Source organism: Fundulus heteroclitus, chromosome 4, assembly GCF_011125445.2.
Source record: "Fundulus heteroclitus isolate FHET01 chromosome 4, MU-UCD_Fhet_4.1, whole genome shotgun sequence".
In the NCBI taxonomy this organism is placed as follows: domain Eukaryota; kingdom Metazoa; phylum Chordata; class Actinopteri; order Cyprinodontiformes; family Fundulidae; genus Fundulus; species Fundulus heteroclitus.
This window is the reverse complement of record NC_046364.1, coordinates 13,582,874-13,602,245: the sequence shown is the minus strand read 5'-3', so window position 1 is coordinate 13,602,245 and position 19,372 is coordinate 13,582,874. Positions and strand designations below refer to the sequence as shown.

The 19,372-nt window shown below is 39.9% G+C and overlaps 1 protein-coding gene across 2 annotated transcripts in view; it reads right to left on the bottom strand.

Moving 5' to 3' along the window:
- Positions 1-14,732, bottom strand: part of LOC110369531 — a 61,985-nt gene extending 47,253 nt beyond the window's left edge. The window contains exons 1-2 of one of the 2 annotated variants that reach the window (XM_036136083.1): positions 10,352-14,732; positions 8,709-8,792 (exon numbers count right to left, since the gene is read on the bottom strand). In XM_036136083.1, the coding sequence (XP_035991976.1) occupies positions 10,555-14,715 (4,161 nt within the window). In that variant the 5' untranslated portion in view covers positions 14,716-14,732 and the 3' untranslated portion in view covers positions 8,709-8,792; positions 10,352-10,554. Of the gene's footprint in view, positions 1-8,708; positions 8,793-10,052; positions 10,146-10,351 lie in introns of those variants that run through there. The other variant, XM_021324680.2, reaches the window with a different exon arrangement.
- Between the last annotated feature and the right edge of the window lie 4,640 nt (positions 14,733-19,372).

The following is a 19,372-nucleotide window of genomic DNA, read 5'->3' as shown; positions in this document are numbered from 1 at the left end:
AAAATAGGCAATAAGCATGGCTTTAGTGACACTAAGCGTGTTATGTATAGAGCTTTAACTTCCTATTTTGTTTCTTTGCAGTTAAAACAAGTAATAAAGATGAAACTGACTTTCCGGGTTCTCCCCTTACCTTATTTTGAAGTTCTAGCAGTACATAGTACTGAATCACGACTCAGCGGAAATACTAGGTATGTCCAGTGGGTTCGCAAATCTTAACTAAGTGACAGCATGTACGAAACACCACTGATTCATGGCAGTGAGTGACTCACCAACAAACAGTTTGCTTGAAGTGGTGGCGCTGTTTGTGCCAGTCACTGCTTTAGGAATTAGGACGGGGATGAGCATTAAATGTCCACATGTTTCCTGCATTTGAAAGAATCAAATAAATGTAATGTAAAGTGACTAAATATCTGGTTTTAAAATGTGTTTTATTGCACTCAAATTAAAACAATAAATGTTTAAAGTGGGGAATTATATAAAGCTTTTTCATCTGGGCAAGATTAACTGCAAGTTTAAATAAAGAATCCAGGATCGTTATTGGATTGTTTGTGTATGTGTTTGAACAGCTGCGATCTGTAGTGATCTAAATGCTCCCCCCTATTGTGCAGCACATGTTGCTGATGTAAACTGTGTTTTTAAGCTTAACTTGGTTTAATATGATCAGCTTTAAGAGAGCCAATCAGTGGGCTTTTACTGTCTGAAGCTATTTTGACCTAATACAGCAGTCTTTTCATTTTGGGTATTGTTTAATTAAGTAATGTAATATTTTTCCATCTCTCATTTGTATCACTTCTCCCCTACACACAAACAAGCCGCTCCTGAGTTTCATGCCTTTTTGTATTCAACTCGGTGCCGTTTCCAAAGCAATACCTCATGTTCTCTGCTGTTCCACCAGCCATGAGGCTTAGCTAGTTTGCTTGCTAGTTAGCTGCCACTGAGCTCAGATACACAGACACGCAAATCCACATTCCTTTGTCACTATTGCTTTGATTTTTCTCATTTTGTCTCATGTTATTATATGATCCTGAAGCTGTGATTATTTCTCATCAATTAATCATAAGTGATTTATCTCTCAGATCACTTATGAGTTCATTACCTTTGCCTATCCATCCATCCATCCATCCATCCATCCATCCATCCATCCATCCATCCATTTTCTAGCATGTCTATTCATTGTGGGGTTACGAGGGGTGCTGGTGCCTATCTCTATCGCAAGGCATACCTTTGCCTAATTGTCTATTACTGTTTAGTTTCACAACTCATCATTTCTCCATCTGCTCATTAGTTATCGATTGATCAATTTAGCATATTACCAATAGTTATTATTTTATCCTTTCAGTAGCTTAGGTGGCAAGTTATGGTTAATTGTAAAGTTGAACCATTTAGTTAAATTCACTCATACATAAAGAACAGTTGTTAGTGTTTATTTTGTGGAAGATGATTTTTATCTGAAGGCTCGTGCTCTTCTCAGCCCTATTTTATCAACTGTCTGATAATACAGTTACATCTATAATGACTTTAATTAATCAATAGTTATTAGTTAGGACTGCTATTTTATAAGTAACTAATCTAACCACTGAACAATACATACCACTGTTTTTCAGTGGCCAGCTCAGAGACGTCAGTTGTGATGATTTGATTTTAGCTGGTCTGAAATAATTTTATGAAAATGAAGTTAAGCAAAGATAGCGTGAAGTTAATTAGGATATTACAGCAGCAACAATGGTAGCTAAACCCATTAAATTTCACCCTCATATGATATTATGTAACGATATGGATGCCTAGAAGCCTTAGAAAAATCATGAGATTTATTACAATCTACACTCACATATCAAAAGTATTGTGACACTTCCTCATTATTCCAATTTCAGCTATTAATGCAACAAATATGTTTTGATATTTTATGGTTATACTAAAGAAGCAAAATTGCAAAGGATTATGTTTTTTAGATACACCTATTGTTTTAAAGGTATATTGGCATTAACTGTTGATAAGTCTATCATGCCTTTTTCTGTAACTTTTAGTTGAAAATTTTTTTTAGAAGTCTTGCGGTCACACAAATAAACTCTAATAAACAAACTTTCTCATAGTTACAGCTGTTTATAGTGTTTTGTGACAGACTGCCTCTCCATTTGAATTCTTCTGCAGCTCTTTGCCTTCTGTACCCTTGAAATAGAATAGAATACAAGGCGGAATGAAATGAGCATAAGCAAACATGGGTATTAGTTTTCAAACAGCCTTGCTCACCATTTCACTTTTCCAAAGGGCTGGGAAAAGACTGACACAAATTACTTTGATGTTTTCTTCCCCTGCTCTTAGGGAAACGGTGAAACACATACGCTCCATACGGAAAAAACATTGATCAAAGCCATTCAGGATTTTCAGCACGCAGTAAAGCATAAAATCATCAAGTAATTACGTAAATTCATGACCTTTTATTCCAACCATGAATGTGCTCAGTGGTCTATTTATTGAGGCATAAAAACATGTCTTCTATTGCATTTTCCGTTAAGTGGGATATCACCATCTGTCTAAAATGTCCCTAGATATGTGTGTGGTTTATGATGTGCTCTCTCAACACTGAGAGCATTATGAAGAAAATCATGAAGAAAACCAATGTGATTACCTATCATTAGGTGGATGAAATGTTGATGACTATATTTTTACCAGCAGGTCAGGGGTAAAAAAAAACAAACATTGGAATGGGTGCAGATTTTGCAGATTAGGTCCTGTGAATGTGATCAAATCATGATGCATCACATCCTGTAGCGTCCACTTTGACACTGCTGCATCTGTTCTTACAAAATTCCTTCAAAGTTTAGATTTTGTGTCATCATTTCAAACTATATTTCCCCAAAGGTCATGGGGATCACAGGCTATGATTACATGGACGTAAGTAATAAAAAAAAAAAGTTTGACCAGAGTAAAATGCGTCATGGAAACACGTCAATCTGAATCGGATTAAGCCTAATCAGAATGAAATTGTATTCTGAATGACGAGTGGTTTATGCCAAACCTTACTTCAAGCAATGTCCATCTAAACACCTGTCCCAATCATGTGATTTGGATTGAGGTAAACTGCCCTTACTGTGCATGTGTACCCTATGTCCAACAGCATGTGTTGCAGAGTCTGTAGCTTAATTAGAGAGTTTAGTAACATCTTAACCGTTCTCAGAGCCTGTTGTTGGTCTTTTCCGAGCTCAGGAGATACAGAACGAAAATACTTTCTAATTCGTTTTTTAGTGGTTGGTTGTCTTTTAAGCACAGATAGAAGCACAAATTAGCATAAATTTGACACTTATGCTTATGTCAGAGTGCTTCTATTCTGAATAAACCCTGTTACACGTAAACACAGGTCCTGACTTCTGATCAAATTGATTTTATGCCCATACAAACTATGTATTCTGATTTTTTTTCTTTTTCAATCCAAACACATTTCAGTCTGATCAAGGATTTTTGCACATGTAAACATAACTATTGTGATGTTTCTGTTTTAGCAAATGTAATACAGGCCTTGGTGTTCTTTTTGGTCAGCTGTTGGTTCTTGCCTCGGAAGTTCCTGATGCATTTTTTTAGCCTAAACTCATCCTCATTATTCAATCATACACACCAACCTTAATTAAGGCAAGCTTAAGAGCTTTACATTGATGCTGCTCTGGCTTACGAGTAGCAACAAAAAGAAGTGAAGCGACACAACATTAATTGTTAATATTTATTTAAAGGAATTAGCATGTACGTGTAAATCAGTATGAATGCGCAGGTGTTGTCATGCAGCTATGGCGCTGGTAGAGCCCGATTTCAAAGGCGGGACTAACAGGGTCAGTGTCGTCAGGTTAGAACTATTTGGATAACTAAGGATGTAATGCAAAAAGCTCCAGATGACACACTGTTTTTTCAATTTGTTGTCAGTGAAGCATGTCATGCTATCAAGCAAACTCTCCAGTGAACAATTTTTTTTGCAACTTTTGTATAAAAAATAAATCAGAGGATACATGGTGTAATCACGTGCACTTTCTTAATCTTCCAAGGCACCAAGCAACAAATATCTATGTATGTATCTTGACTGTTACGGCAGCAGAAAAGCGCTGCTGCATTATGGGTAAGTCTGCTGCTGAGAGTGACACATTGTAAAGTCTCGCCTCCACGCTGTGATTGGTCTGGTCTGTTTTGGGTCGGAGGGAATGGAGCCTTATCAGACAGATTTACTCTCCTTGTAATGCAGTCTGGCTGGTCAGGCTAAAGTTTTATTGCTTCACGTGATGTCCTGACTCGGTTGTCAGGATGTCATTGTTCCTTACATAGCATCTGTGGTGACAGTCCACCTAACAGAAATATTAGAAACACATTAATTTATGCGCAGCCACTTGACACCCACCTAAATATTGGACAACCTTTCATGTTTGGACTCGTGGTGGGTAACCTTGCCTGTGAGCTCGATTCTCGCAGATTTTGTGCGTTCACAAAAGCACATCTTGTCCTGCTCCAGTCTGGACCACTCGAGACTGACCCAAAACGGGTCGGCCCATCATGTTGCAGTATTATGGTTTAAGGTGGGGCACACAGTTGTGACAAAAGCAAGAGCTGCCGAGCCCACAGCCGAACCAAAATAAATATGACAGCACAGGAAGACGCACACGTAGTTGTTGGTATCACATCTTTTTGTCAGAATACATGACTGTCATGTCACTATCCAAATAGGTGCACCTTGACCAGCGTAACTAGTTGTTGTTTCTCATGGTGCCTGCTGGTTTTGACATTTTCATTTGATACCGTAATTAGCAAAAAACAACTATTGGTAGGCGGGCACGATGTGTCACTTCACCCACTCAACTTGGACAGTTCTGCTGAATTTCCCTTCTTTTCCCGAACAGATTCAATGGAAGCAGGCCCGGACTGATAATGTGTAGAACGGAGAGTGCTACATATGATCTATCTGGCTTGGCAGGCTACGTGGTGGGAGCCTTCTGGGTATTCATAGTGATTTGCACATTCAGTTGTAGACGGGGAAAGGCCAGTCCCAGCTGCACATGCAGCTGGGACTGGCCGCAAATTAGGATGTATTAAGAAAGGTGTGCAGCAATGTGTATGCATGAGTTCATACATCAGAATTTTTTTGTGCGTTACAAGTATCAGGTTTTTGCCCCACCACCAACTTTTAGTATGAAAGCTGCACACTCTTTTGTACATTGGGCCCCTGGTTGTGGCTAATGAAAAGTATTTCAAAAGTGGGGCAATTCTATTTTCCCATAGTGCTAGGATTGGTCCTGTAGCCTTTTCCCCTTTAAATAAATAAAAAATAAATCTTTATTTGAAAATATTTTTTGTGTTTACTCAGGCGATCTTTGTCTGACATTAAAATGTATTCAAACCAAACAAAGCAAAAATGGAAACAACCGGTAAAAGGACAAATACTTTTCAAAGCGCCACCAGGTGATTATCAATTGACAGGTTTACAACTCTGACTGTCCAAAGCACAAGACAAAATCATTCGGATAAATTTGATTCAATTCAATATTGCTTTTTTCCTGAAGGAAAATCAGATGTTGTAACAACTGTCATCATGTTCTTCAACAAGTCATTCCAGAAGGTTATAGCAGCTTGTGGGTTTGTTGCCGTGAATCTGAGGAAGATTTCGACTGAAAACACTATAGCTTAATTGCTGTTGTGAAGAGAATGCTCAGAAAATTGGCACAATGTTCTTTTATTTTATGAAGCCTCTGTCTTTGCAGAACAAGCTTTGAAAGCTTCATAATAGAACCTAAATACAAAACCATTCAATTCTTTGAGGCCTATGGTAGCTTACAAATACTCCAGAGACGCTGAGGAATCTCCGCTGCCATAAGTACAAACAACAATCAGAACCATCCCTCTTACAATTTCTAGCCCCAAGAAAGTTGAACCTTTTACTCACCTTGTGTCGTAATCTATGTGTATTCTGAGATGGTGTCTCACCAAAATTAAGGTAACAAATAATGACATTAAGATTCTTGATTAAATCAGGAATCTGCCTGCCCAAGTCTCTCTTCTGCTATCCAGCTCACATGATGTTCAACTTTGAAAGCCCCCCACCCTGCAGCTAACTGAACCATGTCAAGGGTGCTATGTAGTGCTATTTAGGCTGAGCCAAGTTAAGTCCCAGGATTCAACTTGCCAGCAAGGTTCCCCCACATGCCTTGATCAATGACTGTGACCAGTAGTCCCTAATCTCAGTTTTCCTAATACAAATAGCAACCCCACCATTGGGAAATATTTTAGTTTTTGGACATCCTACTTCATACCTGTTTTACAATTATCACAATTACTGGGTGTACCTGATGAAAAAGATCTCAGACTGGATAGTTAAGACTGATTCAGCATTGAAGACTGGCACTTCAACCATCAGTGTTAGGATAAGCAGTTCAGTCAGGTGAGTAATTGTCGGGTCAGTAATGCAACAACTATAAATAGTGGTCCAAGATTTCTATTTTGGCATAAAAACACAAAGTCAGAAACCTACTGCGACATCAATCATGCTGGGTTTATTGCTGATTTGTAAACCTTATATGATGGCAGCTACCATTCCTCCTTTCATGAGGTGATATGAGAAATATTAGAATTTAAATAGCTTAGGGATGTTTAAGTATAATCACCAAACAGATCGTCTCTCTTAATTCCAGATTTTGGCTTTTTATAGCCACTACTAACTAATCTTGAAAAGATAGATGTTATGTTTTATGAACATCATTGCATGGTTTGGTATTGTTTCTTTTTGAGAGTCACAAGTTTTTAAAAAAAAACAACTCTGCAACGATGTTGAAGAATGTTCAATATCACGCTGTCAAAAATATCTTGAGCTGAGTTATTTATCAAAATCTGCTCTGACCTGTAGCCTATTACATGGCTTTTTGAGACAAAATAAATCAACACCCATTGAAGCCATCTGTAGAACCGTCAATCTGCATCTCAAAACATGCCTCCTAGAATATGAGTAGAAGTAATTACAGTGCGTAGTGTGTGTGTGTGTGTGTGTGTGTGTGTGTGTTTTGCTTTGACTGCTCTACCATTTATATATGATAACATTTTTACATTTCAAAATTGACACATGGGGGAAAATAATATCCCATCCATAAGGCAGCCAAAAGACAGCACTGTTGCTGAGAATTAACATACTTTTTCTTTTATATTATTATGTTTTTATGAAATGAGTAAAATGTGTGCTTATCGTTTGCTTTGAATTACTTACTTAACCATAGTTACTAATTTTCCAATTATTTCTCACCTGCTTGCACAAATGTTCTGATCCGTCATCATCAATCATGATCAGCTTTGTGGTGTCTCTCATTGACCCCATCATCTGGTGTACCTGCTGCCGTCCTTTTATATTCTTTTCATCTCATTAATTTAACAAATTTCAGTTGTGCATGTTTCTGACAGGTTTTATTTTTTTTTCCTCGGCTTCAAATAGCTTTTATCTACGTGGAATTATGGACTGCTAATTCATGGATATATGTAAGGCTGAATAAACAATGCAAGGTTAATAAAGCTCACTGAGACATGGCGGTCACCACTTTCTCTCTCGCAAACCTATGTGCAGACACTCACACACTTAAATAAAACTGAAGGTAATTAAAGAATAAGGAAAAAAAAATGTAATCTAAAGTAAACTGAGATCCATTTTTGTCTAACAGGATTGCTGGCAAGACAAACATGTTTGAGACACAGAGGTTTTGAACTGTGCAAAGACAGATTAATCACCTCAGTATGAGCAATACAATACGCTAGTAATCAATCAAACTGTGAAATTACCAACTGTGACAGCAATCTATTCCCCTGTTTAGCCCCTTTGTATATATTAATCCTTGCGGTCAAACCACCTTCACTTCAATCTGCTCTGCCACAAGAATTCATTTAAGCCATACAATGACCCCTGGCAGATATCCTTTTGCTGAAATGCCTTTTTAAAAAGATCTGTTTAAAATGTAACTTTAGATTTAATAGACAGACAAGCTGACAAAAGAAAAAAAAATCAAATAAATCAGACTCTTGACTACCTATTTTTTTTACATTGCCTATCATTATCTTTTATCTAGTTTTATTGATCTTTATGATCATGTCTCCTTGTTAAAATATTCATCCCCCATCCTGTTTAGAAACAAAGGAGTATGTAGGACAGCATGCTCATACTATTTGATAGTATTTTGTATCATATTGTCGTGACACTTAGAAAATAAGTTAAAAGGTTATAGCTGAGGGTGTAAAACAGTATTCTCCAGGAGTACAAACTCTGTTTGTGGTGATCTTTGTTTTCAAGATCAGAAGATCTTAACATAAACTTAGTTGACTTATTTTACTATTTAGAATTAAATAAGCACAGAAACAACATTACTTAAGAATTTAGTTGTTCAGAGTGTTGTATCCAAGCATATTCATGGACATTTGAGTGGAAGGAAATGGGTGGCAGGAAGAGGTGCAACAGTGATAACCGCAATCTTGACAAGATTTTCAATTGAAATCCATTCAAAAATTTGGTGGAGCTCACATGGAGTGGACTAAGGCTGGAGTCAGTGGTTCAGGGGCAACTATGCACCAACAAATTCTAAACATCCATCCATCCATCCATTTTCCAAGCCACTTAATCCCTCATGGGGTCGCGGAAATTCTAAACATGGGCTAAAAATATTACATTCCTCGTGTTAAGAGAAGCAGAGACCACATCAGAAGAGTCTTACCTGGGCTTAGGCCAAAAGGCCAAAAATCCTCGTTTTTCCTTCAGAATAGTGTCACAGCTAAACAGAATACCAGGCCAGAAGTAGCTACAATTTAGAGAAAAAACAGAGAGAACATAAAGTTAAAACAAAGGCAAATAATGCAAAATTGGAGAGTAGTAGGAACATGCAGTAGAGTTCAAACGGTCTAAAGAGATGGCTAAGGACAGCCTAAGCCACTTTAAGTTTTTTGAAATGGAAACTTTTAAGCCTACTCCTACAAGACAATGTGTCTGCCTCTTGGACTAAACCTGGGAGTTAGTTCCACAGGAGAGAAGCCTGAAAACTAAACGATCTCCCTTCCATTCTACGTTTAGAAACTAGCAACGCTCTCAGCAACCTCCAGTACAGCCTGAGAGTGTAATGCTCTGCTAGAAACAAGTGGAACAATCAGATATCTGATGTATGATGGAGCTTGATTATTAACAACTTTATATGTGAGAGGAATTTTGTCTTTGGTTAATCTCGGGAATCAAAGCCTGGGGCCTTAAATGGAAAAGGGGCTATATATGGCTACGTCTCAGGTAAATGATGTTTTCTTATGTGAATGGTCAACACTGACATGCATGTCATGCTGTTCTGTTTACATACCCTGTCAAGCATGTGCTGGAGAAGCTGCTACTTAGCTAAGGATCCCCACCTCATTGTGCCATTGGCAGAGAAAAATCTTTCCGAGTTGTACCCATATCGCTGCTTATTCCAGCAATAAATAAATAAACAAAAAAAGCTTGGAGTCGCTTCATTGCACAATCAATTAGTCAGTTGTTATTGTTAAATTACATCTTTTAATGCATGATATATTGCGTAAAAAGCATTTTTCTTAACCAGACAAAATTACATTCAGGTATAATTCCTTTAAAGATCTTCACTGAACTTTAAAATCAATGAATTATTTTTGTGGTGATTGTCATTTTTATTTGTCCCTTTGTTCTCTTTGTGTGTACAGAGTTACTTAGTTTCTTTCATCTTTATTTTGCTTAATAGTTTTATGTAAGTTTCACTAGCCTCGTAAAGAAGAGTTGTTGATTGAAATATATTGTTAATTCATGTAAGCACCATTATTATTGCCTTTCCCTGGACAGGCATTCATTTCTGTTAACTCTTATACTTGAAGAGAAACTGTTAATAATTTACTTTGTGTGTGCAGTTCTCTTGAATTCTATTGCTCAAATCCCTCCTGCACCTGTTGTCCTAAAATCAAAGCCAAATTGGGCTGATATGCACAAGACAATACCTGACAGAACGAGGGTTATTTGACATAAACAACTTAAAAGCATTTAATTGCACAATGTACTGGCCTCGTAGAACCCAGCTCTACTATCCAGGAGTTAAACACCTCCACAAAATAAGTCATCGACGCCAGGATGGGTTTAGACTGTTCTTTATATGGCAGGTGTGAAACTGTAATAGAACAATACAGTATACATGAGTGGAAATGCACAGAAATACAGCAACCACGTTTTGAATGCTAGCGCTAACCAAATGTATTAAAATGAATCACAGAAGCTAGCTTAGAGATGGCTCCCTTTTATCCTCATAAATCGTTTTTAAACAAATCTTATTAATCTGAATCCTTAACTGTTATCACAGATGTATTGCATACTCACAGGGAATGCCTTTCATGAACTCAAACATCCCTAGAAACACATGTCAGCCATCAGAGAGTTCTCAACTTTTCTGCTTGCTACTACAAATGACCGATAGGAGTGATGTCATATCCTGTTTAAATCCGCAAAGTCAGCCTTCAAAATAAAAGCGCATGACACACGTCAGAACACTCCCCGCCTGGTATCCCAGGGATACCACCAACTTAAACTTGAACCTCACTTGATAACAAGAGAACCATCTCTGAAATTGGCCTAAAATAACACTTAACAGTCCCTTGTGAGGTAACTTTTACCTCTGCCTTCCTTATGATCCCATCTTCACTAGGGAAAGTTTTAACAATAACACCCATTGGCCACTCATTTCTTCTTGTCTGCCTGTCCTTGAGGAGAACGACATCCCCTTGTTTGATATCCATCTTCTTGCAGTGCCACTTTTGACGAGTTTGCAGTGTGCTGAGATACTCTTTGCGCCACCTGCTCCAGAAGGTGTCCGCAAGAAACTGAACACGCTTCCAATGGCTTTTGAGCATTTCTTTGGGGTCCACGTTGTCACAGATGGGGGGTACAACTTGTGTTTTTTGAGTCAGCAGCATTGCGGGTGAGAGAATGTGGGGATGCTCTGGGTCTGATGAGACTGGTAACAAAGGACGTGCATTTATTATGGCTGTGACTTCTGCAAGGAAAGTAGTTAAGATTTCGTGGGTGAGTCGAACACGACCAGCTTGCAGCAGCATGTTATCCAATATGCGCCGCGCCAACCCAATCATCCTTTCCCATACTCCCCCCATGTGGGAAGAATGAGGAGGGTTGAAGATCCAGGTACACTTCTGATCCTGCAGAAACCTTTGTACTTTGTCCCTTTCTTGTGGTGTGGACATCTCCTTGTAGGCTCCGACGAAGTTTGTGCCACAATCTGAGCGCAGCTGTTTTGCAGGACCACGCAGAGCAAAGAAACGCCTCAGTGCGTTGATGAAACTTGATGAGCTCATCTCCTCCACCACTTCAATGTGAACACCTCTTGTGCATAAACATGTGAATAGTATTGCCCAGCGTTTACTGTTTGCCTGCCCTCCTCTCGTACGTCTTGAGGTGACCTCCCATGGGCCAAACATGTCCATACCCACGTACGAGAATGGAGGAGCCACTTGGAGTCTGTCTAGAGGCAAATCACTCATAAGCTGCTCTTCTAACTTCCCTCTTAGTTTTTTACATGTTACACATTGGCTTATGACTTTCCCAATGCATCCCTTTGCTCCTACTATCCACAAGCCGTTTTCTCGGACAGCACCCTCTGTAAAATGCCTTCCCTGATGGTTTACCTTTTCATGGTAGTGTCGCACAATCAGGGTTGTGATGTGATTACTTCCTGGTAGGATTATAGGGTTTGTTTCTTTTACTCCCAGCCCTGAACGACTAATGCGACCACCAACTTGCAACAACTTGTTATCTCCAATGAAGGGGTTAAGCTTGGTGAGTGGGCTGTTTGTAGGAAGGTTCTGCTTTGTATTGATGGATCGTATTTCCTCTGCATATGCTTCAGACTGCACATTTCTGATGATTAATGTCTCTGCTTGTTCTAACAGTTCTGGGGTGATGGCTGTTCTACAGATGTGCCACCCTGTGCAGTTTGGATCCGTTTTTGACTGAGAGTAGCATTGTGCAACATGGATGAGGCGTGACATGGTTTTACTTAACGAGCGCCAAGTGGAAAAGCGCTTCCAACGCATTGTGCCAAGGGTGCCCTTAGAAACCTTAGTGCAAAGTGTCTTTACCTCTGGGCGTACCTCTACATCATTTTCTGGATCAAGAAGTTCAAATCCATGTTGCTCTGGCTGTTTATCCGAATGCTGAAGGAAGGCCGGACCTCTGAACCACGATGTGTTCAGCAACTCTGCAGCAGGGACAGATCGCGAGCCGTGGTCAGCAGGATTCTGGTCTGTAGCAACGAAATGCCATTGCTCTGGAGTAGTTGACTCTCTGATGCGGCACACACGGTTGTTCACATACACATAAAAGCGCCTGGACTGGTTGTGAATATAACCTAGGACCACTTTGCTGTCTGTGTAGAAACTAGTTTTGTCAATGGGATGATCAATCTCTTCCTTTATGATCTCTGCCATTTCAACCGCCATTACTGCGGCACAAAGTTCAAGCCTAGGAACTGTGAGCTCTGGCCGTGGAGCAAGTCGTGCCTTACCTAGGATGAAACCAACCTCTGTTGTGCCATCATGAGCGGTGACCCTTAAGTACGAGACTGCGCATATTGCCTTCATGGATGCGTCTGAAAAGATACAAAGCTCCACATATTTAGCTCGAGACAGAGACCTTTTAGTGTATGTGCGTGGGACATGAAGTTCGCTAAGGCACTGGAGGGACAGTTTCCACTTTATCCATTGGCCCTTTAGGTCCTCAGGAAGAGGTTCGTCCCACTCCGTCGTCTGAAGAGATAATTCTCTGAGAAGAAGTCGTCCTTGAATGATGATTGGGGACAAAAACCCAAGTGGGTCAAACACACTGTTTACAGTTGATAAGACCCCCTTTCGTGTGTAGGGCTTATCGGTGTGTGGGATGTGGAAAGTGAAATAGTCCTCCATAATATTCCACTTAACTCCCAGGCTGTGCTGATCTGGGAGGTCATCCTTGAACAGATTCAGACCCTGAAGATCCTTGGCTCTGTCTTGATCTGAGAAGGCGTCCATCACCTCAACTTTGTTTGATGCTATTTTGAGAAGGTGGAGGTTTGAGTCTGCCAGCATCCGTTGTGTTCGTTTGAGAAGGTCGATTGCATCACCCACAGTCGGAACAGATTTCAAAGCATCGTCCACATAAAAATCACGGTCGATGAAGTGGCGGACGTCTGACCCGTATTTTGCCTCTCCTTGTTGAGCAGCTCTCCTCAGTCCATATGTAGCTACCGCAGGTGAGGGGCTGTTGCCAAACACATGCACACGCATTCTATAGTCCACAAGCTCTTTCTGTGTATCATTGTCCTTGTACCAGACAAATCTCAGTACATCTCTGCAGTCCTCACGCACCAAGAAACAATAGAACATCTGCTGGATGTCTGCAGTGACTGCTACCGGATGTTTCCTGAATCTGAGCAGTACTCCCAACAAATTGTTGTTTAGATTTGGTCCTGACAATAGCACTGTATTGAGTGACGTTCCTTCAAACTGCGCACTGGAGTCAAAAACCACTCTTATCTGTGATGTTTTTTTTGGGTGGTATACTCCGAAGTAAGGCAAGTACCAGTACTCCTTGTCTTCTTGTGCTGGGGGTGCCAGTTCTGCATGCCCATTGTCCATCATTCTCTGCATGAAGTCAATGAGATGAGCTTTCATTTCAGGGTTTTTGTTTAGAGTTCGTTCCAGAGACTTGAAGCGGCTGATTGCGTATTGCCGGTTGTTTGGGAGCAGTGCCCTCGGTTGGCGAAATGGCAGTGGAGCCACCCAGCTTTGTGTTTCATCCTGTACACATTCATTGTTCATTAGTTTTAAGAACAAAAGATCTTCCATTGAAGGTGCAATCTTGTTATCATTTGTGGTTTGACAAAACACATTTTTCCCAATACTTTCGTTGTGTATGTAGCCTTTTAAGTTAGGGCTACTGGTCTCTGACTTGACTGTAAAGTGATTTTCACAAGGTGGAAAATGAGTTGGCCTTCCATTTGTCAGAATGTGGGTTTTGAGAGTAGTGACTTCTGAAGGCCTGTGTGTGCTGCCCAGGCATACATCTCCAACTATCACCCAGCCTAAGTCGAGTCTCTGAGCGTATGGTGCATCATGGGGCCCGTTGATTTGACGGCGCACTTTATGTACTCTCAAAATGTCCCTTCCGAGCAGTAGCAAAATGCCAGCGCTGTTGTCTAGAGGTGGTATTTTGTGAGCTAAACCCTTCAGGTGGCTGTGAGCACTAGCGGCTGATGGTGTAGGAATTTCTTCTCTTTTGTTGGGTATCATATTGCACTCGATTAGCATGGGCAGGGGCATAGCAAGAGAGCCATCAATGGACTCAATCATATAACCAAGGGCTCTTCTGCCAGAAGTGAGACCTATACCACTGCACGTCTGGAGGGTGTATGGCGCTGCGTTACCACTGACCTCAAACATGTCAAAAAACTCAGAGCGTGCAAGCGATACGTTACTCTGGTCATCCAGCATAGCATACATCCTCTGGCGCTTGCTGGGATCACTGGTGGGGTAGACATCAACTAGACATATCTTTGAACATGATTTCCCAGAGAAACCTTCTCCACATACTTCAGTACAGCTCGAAACAACCGCTGCCTCTTGCCTTTCATGTTTCTCCCCGCCGTGCTCTGCCGGTTGGAGGGCTTTGGGGAAGCTAGGAGCGACTTGGTGCATTGCTGTTGGATGCTTATCACTGCTACATTCTGAACATTTGGCATCAGCTTCACAATCACGAGCCATGTGCCTGTTAGATGCACAGCACCTGTAACAAATTCTGTGTTGTTTTAATATTATTTTTCTTTCCTGTAGGGACTTTTCCCTGAAGGCTCTGCACTGTTGTAAGGCATGTGGCTTGTTATGCACAGGACAATATTTATCTGGTCCTTCAGTGGGTAGGTCTGTAACGTTAGTCTTGTGCACTGACACTGTTCTGCGATTATTGTTAAAAGTCTCTCCATATCTGTCTTTTTTAACTGTGAGGGTGGATGGAGACTGTAGATTAAAGCTTGAGTCATTACGTGCCCTTGCCTGAGTCTGTATGAACTGTAAAAAGAAGGCGAATGGAGGAAAGGCCACATGGTACTTCTGCTTATAGGAAGAGCCTTCCATCATCCACTTGTCCTGTAGGCCGAACGGCAGCTTTTCCACAATAGGAGCAATGCCCCTTGCTGTATCAAGATAGGAGAGTCCTTGCAAGTATCCCTCTTGTTTTGCAGATTCTATCTCCTGTAACAAATCACTGAGTTCTCTTAATTTTGTATTGTCTCTAGGCCCAATCTTGGAAAACTGATCAAGTTTGGCAAAAAGAGCGCCCTCTATGGCCTCTGGTGACCCATAGATCTCGTCCAGCCTCTCCCAGATAAGATCTAATGCTGCAACTGGTTTGTTAATGTTTACAGCTTTAATGCGTTGCGCATGTTTGGTTGACTCTGGCCCGAGTGATTTTACCAGCAGGTCAATTTCTTCGGAAGCTCTAAGTTCAAGTGACTCAATAGCATTGATGAAAGAAGATTTCCAGGACAGATAGTTTTCGGGTCTGTCATCAAACTTGGTGAGCTCTGATGTTAACAACTGACTCCTCACTAAGTACTTTGCAAGCTCATTTGTTTCACTGTAATTGTTCTGAGCAGGGGAGTAGTACCGAAAACGTCCAGCAGAGGGGTGCATATAAGGAGGAATCTCATCGCCTCTGTCCTGATTATACTGTGGCTGATTAATCTGTCTTTCAGTTGAATTATTTTGGTCTTGGGATTTATGAAGGTGGTGGGTTTTAGGTGTCATGTCAGATCTTTTAGCTTGGTGTAAAGTGTTGCTATTCTCCAATGTAACATCTTCTGGTATGACTGCTTCAATGTCCACTTGATGCTTTTTTACATATTCTGCAGTTCGTTCATGGAAGTTTTCCGTTTGGTGCTGTAAGAACGGGTTTTCATCACTTGTGTCTAAACCAGCAGCAGCAGACTCTAAAACTGCTGCTTCGGCAGCAGCAGCTTCAGCTTCACCCTCTTTTGCTAAAACATCAAGCTTTGCATCCAATTTGGCTTTTTCCACTTTAATTTCAACTTCTCTCTTTGCAAATTCAGCTCTTTTTTGAGCTGCTTCAGCTTTGGCTCGTGCGGCTGCAGCAGCTAAGATGACGCTTGAGGCAGACGATCGGCTGGATCTCTTTGAGGCTGTTGATCTGACTTCATACCTTTCATTCTCCATCTTGTGCTGAAGTGATGTGCTGACCCTGTGTTCGCCGTGTTGCTGATGCGATGTGTGACAGCGCAGCGGTGAGGAGCTCGATACAGGGTGCCCCTTTTCACTGTACTGGCCTCGTAGAACCCAGCTCTACTATCCAGGAGTTAAACACCTCCACAAAATAAGTCATCGACGCCAGGATGGGTTTAGACTGTTCTTTATATGGCAGGTGTGAAACTGTAATAGAACAATACAGTATACATGAGTGGAAATGCACAGAAATACAGCAACCACGTTTTGAATGCTAGCGCTAACCAAATGTATTAAAATGAATCACAGAAGCTAGCTTAGAGATGGCTCCCTTTTATCCTCATAAATCGTTTTTAAACAAATCTTATTAATCTGAATCCTTAACTGTTATCACAGATGTATTGCATACTCACAGGGAATGCCTTTCATGAACTCAAACATCCCTAGAAACACATGTCAGCCATCAGAGAGTTCTCAACTTTTCTGCTTGCTACTACAAATGACCATAGGAGTGATGTCATATCCTGTTTAAATCCGCAAAGTCAGCCTTCAAAATAAAAGCGCATGACACACGTCAGAACACACAATATTTATAAAAGTTTAAATGTTGAAAGAAAGTTAGATGCTGTTATCACTTTATCCATAGTTTTCAGCCCACATATTTTGCATTTCTGATTACCTTGTAATTTGTGCAAACAAATAAAATATGGACAAAAATTAAGAACAAAAAGCAAGACCACCCAGTGATACCGCAACAAATCCCCCATAATTTGGAAATGTTGAAGGGTCTCATTATCTGTTCTTATAAATGACTACGGAACAGATCACAAACTCTCTGAAAATGATAAAAATAAGTTAGTTGACGCTGAGCTGATTATAGAGATGCTGCATGTTTTTTTTTTTTTTTAAGGAGCTTTATTATCTGTAATGACGTCTTTACCTAAAGGCAGATGCATCACCTCATCTATCACTCTACTGATTCCCAGTTAGTTAAAGGATATATTTAAAAATTGTATTTTTCATCTAAATGGCCCCGAATGAACTTGGGCCTTAATACCTTTTGGAATTGCTTGTCACGTATGAACCACGTAGACACCCCAGGTCATTAGAAACCTGTTCACTTAGTATTACCAGAATCAGAACTAAAGAAGAGGAGGAAGAATTTAGTTTCTATGTGCTTCAGTTCCTGTGAAACATAGAAACTTCATTATTATGTCTTAGCGCATTCATTTTTGAAATAACATTTTAACCTTTCTTTTTATTTGATGCCCAAATTTGCTGTGATTCATTTAATGCATTGCCTTTATATTGTCTTTTTTCTCTGTCTCTTTATTAAACCCGCCTGCAGGCTGATTTCAGGCGGTATTTGTGTGTTCACAAACACATGGGAATCCATCTTGGACCGCTCCTGCTTCAACCCTTTGCGGCAAATCACATCACAGTATTATAGTTTAAGGCTGGATATACAGCTGTGACGAAATTAAGAGTCAGCAGCATAAACATGGCAGCGGGAGGACTCATGCATAGCTGAAGCTATCACATCTGTTTTGTAAGAGTCCACGATTCATTTGAAAGAAGGACAGCAAGAAGTGCCTTGACTAATTTACCTTGTTGTGGTTTCTGATGGCGCTTGCGGCCAGTCTCAGGTTGATAGTGTGCAGAACGAGTGCAACAATGCTGCTACAGTATTTAGCTATTTTTTGTTTGTTTTGTTTTTCATTTTTAACAGACTTCAACATTTTTTTTACATCAGTCACCAACTATGAATTAATCTTGGCATTTTTAGGGGTATTTAAGCAGGCCTTTATTTTATTTTAATACTCCCCAAAATAAAGGTACTAATACTGCTATTTTTTGACAACCTAGAGTTAAACCTAATATTTGCCTGATTTTAACATGCCAGAATTAACCTGATAGATCAGTTGAATCATCATGTGTTATTTTTAAGTGCTGTTTTTTGTGTTTGATTTTTTAAATAAGCTTTTACTTTGAAAGCAACAACCCAGTGGTTTTCCATTTTAGGGTAGCTATGTTCCAGGTGTATTGCGGTGAGTTAAGCCTTGTGTCATACAAAAGAAAATAGGCTCTTCTCTGGTAAATACAATTTAAGAGAGATTTGAATTACTTTTTTAGACATATCATTACATGCTATATAGAGTAACACTGGAACTGAATCTAAAGTTTTTAAGTAACATTAGCTAACAAGTTGTGTTTCTACTTATTGCAGCTATGGTTGGTAAATCTCAGACTAAACACAGAATATTCTTCAGCTTGACCAAAAAGAAGGGAAATATAGTCGATAAGGTATTTGATGAAATACCTTTTTAAGTATGTTTTCAGTATATTTCAGTTCAATCTATAACACATTTCTTATCACAACACTATGATTATATTTATTTTGTATATTAAGTATTAAGTCTAGCTGTATGGTGGGTCACAAATTTTATGGGTTTTTTACACATACTGGTATTTATTTTTATTTTGGCCTTTTGGTTAACTCATTCAACTCTGTTTCATTAGAACTAACTTAAGATTAGTTTAGTATTTTCTTCATTACCGCCACATCCAAGTTTCCCCGTTGTGGAATTTTTATTGGCTATGTCGGCTTTTGTCAGCAGTAGATAAAAAAAATGTTTACTGTTAAATTTATGCCTACAACAGTTAAAGGTATAGTGAACAATCGGCTTTGAGTTCCAGGGCATCACCTTATGTATTGGTTGTCCCACAGGTCAATAATTGTAACGTCCCCATCTATCGCAAATGTGCGTGCTTGTTCCTTGCTCGTTTCCTCTTGCTGTGCACGCATACTACTAATGTTTAGGTATCCAGTGAGCTCCGGTTTCAGCGGTTCACTGTAATGTCTCTGCTTTCACCATATACTTTGAAAATGGCTGAGAGTCGCTAGAAGCAAATAGTCTTACAAGTTTATGAGAAGAAGAGGAAGGCTTCAGAAAAAGAAATAAGACCAGACTGTATTTAGGAAGTTACAGTCTGCGGAAGAACAGGAAGGACGGTCTTATGCATGTGTAGTTATTCAAAAAGTGACACGGGTGTTTCTTACCTACATTTCTGGAAAAATCATCCACTCTACCTTTTAAGAGCTAAGCTGATCAGGCTT